Source organism: Rhododendron vialii, chromosome 8a, assembly GCF_030253575.1.
Source record: "Rhododendron vialii isolate Sample 1 chromosome 8a, ASM3025357v1".
NCBI lineage: Eukaryota > Viridiplantae > Streptophyta > Magnoliopsida > Ericales > Ericaceae > Rhododendron > Rhododendron vialii.
Genome location: NC_080564.1, coordinates 11225367 through 11234024, shown reverse-complemented (window position 1 = coordinate 11234024; position 8658 = coordinate 11225367). Strand labels below are relative to the sequence as shown.

General features: G+C 38.5%; 1 protein-coding gene across 2 annotated transcripts; it reads right to left on the bottom strand.

Moving 5' to 3' along the window:
* Nucleotides 1-1973: 1973 nt before the first annotated feature.
* Nucleotides 1974-6773, bottom strand: LOC131336596 (LOB domain-containing protein 36-like). 2 transcript variants are annotated; one of them, XM_058372494.1, is made up of 4 exons: nucleotides 6438-6773; nucleotides 6268-6348; nucleotides 4427-5502; nucleotides 1974-2190 (listed from the first exon to the last, which is right to left on the bottom strand). In XM_058372494.1, the coding sequence occupies exon 3, from the start codon at nucleotides 5486-5488 to the stop codon at nucleotides 4490-4492; it is 999 nt and encodes a 332-aa protein (XP_058228477.1). In that variant the 5' UTR covers nucleotides 5489-5502; nucleotides 6268-6348; nucleotides 6438-6773; the 3' UTR covers nucleotides 1974-2190; nucleotides 4427-4489. The 2 variants fall into 2 exon arrangements, with proteins under 2 accessions (XP_058228477.1, XP_058228476.1); XM_058372493.1 differs by having other exon boundaries at nucleotides 1974-2195; nucleotides 6438-6771.
* Between the last annotated feature and the right edge of the window lie 1885 nt (nucleotides 6774-8658).

Here is an 8658-nt window from a genome sequence, read left to right as displayed (position 1 = left end):
TTAGGCATCCAATTAAGTCTCTTTTTATTGCGTGCAAGTTAACAAATGCAATTGGATGGACACGTACGTTTATACAGCTAGCTTGAGAAGAAAACACACAACAATTATATAAAAGAAAGTCAAATTTCAAATACCCCTGAACCAATTAAGATTTAAAAAAAAAAAAAAAGTGATATGAACTGCCCGCTAAAGTGATTCAAGGCGAAATATTGACTGACCTGTTTAGGATTTTATTGGAAATTTCATTTGAACTTCAACCACAGGTCCATAACCAATTGGTTAGGTATGATCCCATTGAAAAAGTTTAAATTCAAATGTATTTTAGTAGTGTAGATTACAATCTACTCAACGCATTGAGAGAGAGAGAGAGAGAGAGAGAGAGAGAGAGAGAGAGAGAGATCTTCAGTCTTGTTTCTATATTTCTTGGCAGAAATTTTCTAGGCAGGCCAAGAAATCACTTGCTTAAGCAAAATAAAATATAGGAGTACTACCGTTGTCTGTACTGAGAAGTAAGAATTAGATAAAGGGGGCCAATTCAGTCATCTATCAGACTTATTTAAAATTCAAGAAGTTTCTCTTTGCAGCCTCCCCACAAGTGAGAATTCTTTACGTCCAAGCCTATCCCTAATTATCTTCACCCCATCCCCACATGTAATTGATTGAGTTTGTCTATATCAATATCTGTAGTGTAGGGGTGGACTAGGACGGTGTAATGCGCGATTCGAGTTGTCCGTCTCGACAATCGATGATATTATATATAATAAGCTCGGATCAAGCACTACACTATCGCAGTGGACCCCTGCACTACAGGGTCCCGGTTTCCCTTATTATAATAAGCTGATTTATTCAATGTCATACATGCACATGGTCATCAAAGCCATCTCACAAAATCTAATGAGACTCGTCATGATTCGGATAGAATAGTTCCCAAAAACAAATGGCAAATTATTTAACAAGATACAAATGAAGACAAAATGATGGATCAGTCAAAATGATTCTCAGGAGATTTCAGAAAATATTGGTCAACTATTCCCAAATAATAAAAGAACTAACCTGATGGATACTTCTACGTCTGATCCTAATTACTCCGTAGTATTTTCGGCTTGGGAAACAAGACTCGGTCTCTGACCTCGTATATAATAGTACATTCAATAGTCGGGAAGTTCCGTTACGTAGTACTCCGAATCACTGTATAATTACACATTCTTGTGGAATTTATACTCTTAGTGATAGACCCCACAAAAAATGTGTTGTTGTAAAATGATTTAGAACACCATGTGGCAGTGCTTTGGACTATTGTATAATTTCATTGGTATTGTGCAAGTACTCAAGGGCACCTTTGTTGTTTTTTCTTCTTTCCTTATTTTGACTTCTTATTCGTGTTCAAATTCATACCTAAATTAGGTAACTAAAGCCAATAAGACGTGCAAACCAATAGACTCATATATATATATATATATATATATATATATATAAAGCATACACACAAAACCAACTATTTTGTATGTACACAACTACCCATTTATTAATTCACTTTTTTTTCATAGGTGAAGGGATACTTTAATAAATTCACATAAGTATTGACAAAAAAAGATACAAACAGTAAAAAAAAATAAGTGCAAAAATCACTTCGTAGAATAATGTTGGTAAACATATTTTGTCAAATATATAGTTAGATGTCTCAACCAAAAAAAAAAAAAAAGAGGATGGATAGAAGAGAAATAAAAAAGAGAGAAACTTATTCACGGAGGAGTCGTGATTAATAAGTTCTTCACGGCTCTGCATGCACAATTTTGCCAATCCATTCGCACAATTAATGATTGAGATTGCTTTTCAATTTTGACCGATAACAATTAATTTCTACCGTTCAAAATTAATTTTCAATTTGGACCGTCCAAAAATACTTTGAACGCGCGATACGGAAAGCTCCATAAAGAAGCTATTCTGAATCAAAAAATGTTGTGCTGCCGACATGAGGAAATAAACTTTCTAAATGTAAACTGAAAGAGAACACTATAGTTGAAATCAATGCAGCTCCTACACCTTTTTTTTAAAAATGTACTCCTCCCAAGGAATAGTCTTCTTTAATTAAACTACAAAATTAAGAGTAAACAAAAATGGTCAATCACCTACTATACCCATCAGATGTGAACATAACATCTTCTCTCTGTACGCTTGTGTACTGCGGAACTGAGCTGCACCGAAAAAAACAAAACAATACAAAATGAAGCTCAATTAGAGGAGCTAGATAACTGGTTTTTACACTTTAGAGTGCAAATAATGTTGTCATCATACCAAAAGAAGAAGGATGACAACAGTGATATAGAAATAGTAATCCTAGCACTGCGCTTTCAGAAACATGGCCAGGTTTCAGTACAAGTTTTCGTTTACCACGTTCAAATCTCTCAAGCAATTGTTTCAAAACGACAAGATTCTTCATCATCTTCCCAGAGAGAGAGAGAGAGAGAGAGAGAGAGAGAGAGAGAGAGAGGGTGTGGGTGGGGGGGTGTCAAAGTTCAGGAAGGGCTTTCATCACAATGATACCATGCATTGGTCCACAAACCCACCAACCTAATTAAGCCAGGTTTGTGTTTAAAGCACCCCTTATTTGGTGGCAGTATCAGGACTGCGACAGATTGACCCTGATGATAAATGAAAGGCTTGATTGTCGTTTACTAGGGTAGGGTAAAACAGTGGACTCTCCATAATTAATGGGTACCATATGTTTACACTAAATCAAGAGCAGATTTTGCTACTCCCTGACAAAGAAATGGGTATTATGGTAATACTACCACTTAGCCAGTCAAATTGCACATTGGGTTTTGGAAATTTAGTTTATGTTAGCAGAGACTATGTGGTGCCCCATCAAATCTATTCTTTAATTTACTGGTAACATCCTCTCAAGATTTTACATAGCGGTAGCGGACTATGTAACGGTTTTGAGAGTGTCGATAGATACGTAGCAAGAATTGGTTGTAGCAATCGTAAATTTTTTAAAATAATTTTTGGTGACCGTCTTGGCCAAGAAGGGGAAAAAAATCAGTTTCAAACTGACACGTAATGGGATTTGGCAGATAAAAATGTGAATTTTGGGTAGCACTGGTGCAACGGAGGTAGTGGCATCAGAGTACGTTGCTGCCGTGTTTAAATTCATGCATCCACTTAAATCTTTTCCAAATACAAAGTTCACCATATTTCTTTATCGAAAAACCTGGCATTTGTTTTTATGCAACCAAATTCCAATCACCCAAACAATTCCAAATGGTGGCCTCTTTTCTCGTCTAACAACCTATTTGTTGTCTAGTGGTTTGGGGAAACACAAGCTAGCTTCAAACTTATGCTAGTATGATAGCTTAGAGTCAAGTAGACATAATTTTAGCTTTCATTGTGTTATACTCCCTCCGTCCCATAATGTTTGGCATTTTCAAGAATGCGTGTTATTTTTAAATTGCATATATCTTTCAATCCATAATGTTTTAGGCGATTTTTTGAACTTTGTTTAATAGAACAAATTAAACTCTATCAAACAAGATCCATATTGTTTATAAAAAAATTATGGATTAAAAGATATAGTTAATTTTTTCATAAGGCTAGAATAGTGAAAGTGCTAAACATTATGGGACGGAGGGAGTATGACCTCAAAGGTTGAAGTATAGATCTCTAGTACCAGTTACAGTGTTACTAGAGATTAGGAGCAGTATAATTAACTTCAACTTTACTATTTCCCTATTTCCTACATGATCAAATGTCTAAATGTAAAACATGAAACTAAGGACAGTCTTTAGGTTCAAAAATGGAAAAAAGATTCTAAGAACTTATCTGCTTTTATATATTTCAACATGCGAACATCGCGGCTAATGACCACTATTCAATTTCTCATTAAGTTTTTCCTGACAATCATGCTAATTAGTATATGTCTTTACAACTTCAAACAATTTTAATACACATTTTTAAATCTTACTGATCCTCGTATGAAGAAATCTAGTATTTTCCTCTCTCTAGAAGTAGAAATCAACTGTTTTTTGTTGTTGGGAAGAGGAAGAAAAATGCTGACAGCTATAAGCAACGTGCCCAAAAAAACCAACCCAGAACAAACCTATATAGCCTTTGATAAATTCAGAAGCTAAAAATTATAGATGTCAGTTATGATTATTGAGTGAGACATTTCTCGGCAGTGAAAAGACAAGAGTTCTTTTTTCACCAGTCTGTTCTTCCTCTGCACCCTAAGCAATAAAGAGTAATTTTGACCCTCCCCCCCACTGCCCACAAAAAGAATATCAGACATCAAACTTACGCAAATGCAACCAAACTTTTGTATATGCACGAACACAACGCACATATACATACACCAAATGGGAAAATAGAGATAGAGAGAGAGAGAGGAGAGAGATGTTACCAAAAAAAAAAGAGAGGAGAGAGAGAGTACCTGGAACGAAAAATTGAGGAAAGAATGAGCAAAGAGGGCACGCGCGTGAGCTTGAAAAAGGTATTAACTGGACGGACCAACGCTCCGACTTCGACCCTCGTCGCTTCCGGACCTCTGCGGTTGCTGTTGCTGCGGTTCCTGCGGCTGCTGCTGCTGCTGTTGTTGCTGATGAAGCAAAAGCTGTTGTGGCTGAATCTGTAGCTGAAGCTGATGATGGTGATGCGATTGAGAATGAGAGTGTTGATCCTGTGGCTGCTGCTGCTGCTGCTGGATCTGATAAGACCCGTCAAAGCAACCACCCAAAGCAAGCGCCGGCGACATAGCCGCAGCCGCAGCAACCGCTGCCAAGTGGTTGTTAAACCCACTAACGCCCACACCCACGGGTCCCACCGGATCGAACCCGCACTCGCTGTTGTTAAACCTCATAAGCTCCTGTTGATTTTGCTGCTGCTGGTTGTGATGATGATGATGCTGTTGTTGATTCTGCTCGCAAGTCCTTAAATACTCCTGCTGCTCCCTCGCCGCGGCCGCTGCCATCTGCTGCGCCTCCAGCATTTGGTGGTGGTGGTGGTGCAGTTGAGGTTCACGGATCACCAAATGAGCGTTCTGCGGCGGGCACATCATCGGCGAAAGGTTGTAAGGCATGCCGGAAGAGGTTCCTCCTCCGGGATGGTTGGGTACGAAACCACCCGGGTGCTGATGAATGATGGGTAACATGGCTGAGGGCCCTATGTAAGTCGACAATTCCTTTTTGGCGTTGTACAAGTCGATCTGGACCTGCTTGAGGCGGTGCTGGAGGATGGAGATGAGGCCGACGCAGCCGTAGACGGGGTCGCGAAGGCGGGCGTCAGCCTCGTAGGCGAGGGAGTTGACGGCGTCCTCGCGCTGGGCGGCGTTGAGCTCGTTCAGGATCTTGGCCACGTTGCTGGCGCCGAAGACCTTGTGGACGTTGGCGAACTTCTGGGGCTGGTCCGGGGGGAAGTAGGGCGCGAACACGCATTCCTGGGTGCATTTCCGGCGGAGGAACTTGCAGGCCGCGCACGGGGAGTTCGATGATGACATCCTAGTAAAAGGAACTTGATACAAGACAACAAATAGTTAGAATCATCACCAATCATCAATCATAGGTATTATTGTACTAGTGAGAGAGAGAGAGAGAGAGAGAGAGAGAGAGAGAGAGAGAGAGGTTTGGAAGTAGTAAAAAAATAGGGAAGGGCCGGGCTAAGATGGTGGATCAATACGCTACATCGCATTCAGTGAAGTAGTTTTTTGTTTATCGATTTGAGAGAAACCCCATGTAGCCATTAAAAAGCTTTCGTGTGTGCAAAGGCGAGATGGTGTAAGTCAACTGATGCAAATAATTAAACTGGGGGCATATAATAACAAGAATTAAGTACTAAGGCACAAATAAAGCGAATCATTTGAACGACCATGGAAAATAACTACCAGTAAATGCAAAAATGGATTGATGCTGGTTGAATTAACGGATCGCCGCCTCAAAGTATTGTTAACGGCCGATTCAGGAGGAATTTGTCTGGTCATATCATGATCTCTCTCTCTCTCTCTCTCTCTCTCAAGAAACTTCAACTTAAAATGCACGAAACTGTGTGCACCGATTTTTTGATAGATCCGTTTTCCATCAGGAGTAGTCTCAAAGGGGAAAAACCATCAAATCACACATCTATTCGCTTTACATTTGAGAACAGACGTCGGGATCTTTCCTTATCCAAACCAAACTCCACACCTCAAATCAAGAAGCGATTGCAACGAAAATCATCCCTAGGCCAAAATAAATAAAAATAAAAATAAAAAATAGATCACATAATATGATCTCTGATTACCTGTTGGTTAGACTACTAGTTTTTTCATTCTTAGCCCTCTCTTTCTCTCTCTCTCTCTCTCTCTGAAACTCGTTACACCATCTGCAAGAAGAGAAAGAAGAACACTGAAAACCGGTGAGAAAACGAAACGAAAATCCGCGTTGGAAAGGGCGTAAGATGCTGGAAAGAACCTTCGTTCGTCGGAGAGAGGCGAGAAGCGCTGGATCCGATCTTCACGTTTCCCGATCCCGAAAAGAAAAAAAAGGAAAACACTCCGATAACTATATTATTATATGCATATACATGTATTTATTCGATAACGCAAATCAAGCGTAGAGAGAGAGAGAGAGAGAGAGAGAGAGAGAGAGAGAAATGGAGGATTAGAGACAGAGGAAGACGGTCATTTCCATGGGAACCCACGTCACGTTGATATGTATGCGTGTGTCTATATATCGTGATAGGGAAAACCCAGCGTGCGGTCTACTCCGTGCCGTTCAGATGGGGATGGGGAGCTGTTGACCGTTGGATTAGAAAACTCAGGGGGGGGGGGGGGGGGGGTGCGTTGGTTGGTTACAGAGAGAGAGAGAGAGGAGAGAGAAAGGGGTCCTCTTATTCTGAGCGATTAAATGCGGCTCTGAGTTACCTCTTTGTCCCTGGTACTATTCTGCTTCGTTTTGCCCAGATTACCCTTTTTCCTTTCGATGGTTCAATGCCCACTGCTTTCAAGACAACTGCCCTTCAATTTTAAGCATTTTACAGATGTCTCTCCTGACTTACATTTAATTGTTTTCATTTCATTAATAAATTTTCCATACTGTCATTCATGTGTCATAAAAACCATGCTAAAAGATCGATATTATTACTTTTTATTATAAATAAAAAATAAAATGCAATATTTGTTTTCTTCTTTTGAACTGCTAAGAACCTAAGAGCATCCTCTTTCGGCCATTGAGGGTTTTTGTTTGGGTCAAATTCGATCCAACTCAATTCGTGGTGGAGGTGGGTAGTCTTGTGCCCCTGGAATTTTGATATTTTTTTCGCTATTATCTGTAAGTTTTTAGTTTTTTCTTGTTATCCAATAAGATATTAAATTACTGCCCACATCTTAAGTTACCCTATAATCTTAAAGTCTTGTTATCCAATAAGATATTAAATTACTGCCCACATCTTAAGTTACCCTATAATCTTCAAGAATTCCACTTTTTATGTGAACAATGTTTAAATTTTTGTGCTCTAATTTACATTTATTTTTTGTAAAATTAGTCATTATATTTCTTTATTGGATCGATAAATGTTCAAATTTCGTAATTATTTATTTGTGCTCAACTTGTGATTTTTTTTTTTAAAAGTTATGTTTGACAAGTGCCCCAGCATGTGTTGATTTTCTGCATCCACTGAGTATAATTGAATCTTTATTACCAATGATAAAAACATTCATTAGCCAAAAGAACATTTTAACATCTTACTATGATCTAAGATATTTGCCAAAATAATAACAAAGGACAATCTTGTTTGACATCAAAATTAATGATCTTGAGAATTGAAGGAAAATAATTTTAGTGACTATGCTATATATAGCTATTTTGAAAAATAGAAGACAAATAATAAAATAATGAAGTGCATGTTGTCATCAAAAAGTATACTTTCAAGATCAATAAGAAGGAATTGTGTTCAACGCGCGCAAGGACGCATACACACCACCCGAGGACAATGAATACTCAAACTTTGAGGATTCAAATTAATAGCGAATGATAATTGTAGCCCAAAAAATAAATAAATAACAGCGAAGGTTAATCGTCATCGAATCCATTAAAATTAGTCTGAGATTTGCAGTTGAAACGTAAATGGATATTTTTTGGGGCTGTGATCTTCTGATCTTTTAGTTGTCAATTTACATATAAAATCACTTGTCAATTCGTATATATATGCTCACTTAAAGGATTTGTAGCTGGTAAGCAAAGGTATTTGAATTGCATTGTATTGGATTAGTTTATCCCATGTTTTTATTTATGTTTGTTATTGAATCCAAAAAAATACAAGTTGACTAGCTAGTTGGTGACGGAGCTAACAAAACACGGGCCGATTTGGTTTTACTTATTTATTTTGAATAATTAGATGTTTAGGCCGGCTCGCACTATTATTCATGAGTTGTGTGGGCCTACGCTGCGAGGGGCGGGTATCCATGATTGGGTATTTATATTGTCAGTAAGGAGAAATTAATAGTGAAAGGTGGTAGCTAGTTTGGTTGGAGGAATAGATTGTGGAGAGATTATTATTATAGCGACGTTTGTTTTTGACTAAGAAGTGAAAATGGATAATGCGATAATAATATGCTAATCGGGAGCGGAGTAAACTATGAAAGGCACATGCCGGCCCCGTGGATTCGCCAAATCCCATTTTGGGGGATTCATA

Coding starts and splice junctions, on each gene's coding strand:
- LOC131336596 (XM_058372494.1), bottom strand. CDS start 5,488: ATGTCATCATCGAACTCCCCGTGCGCGGCCTGCAAGTTCCTCCGCCGG.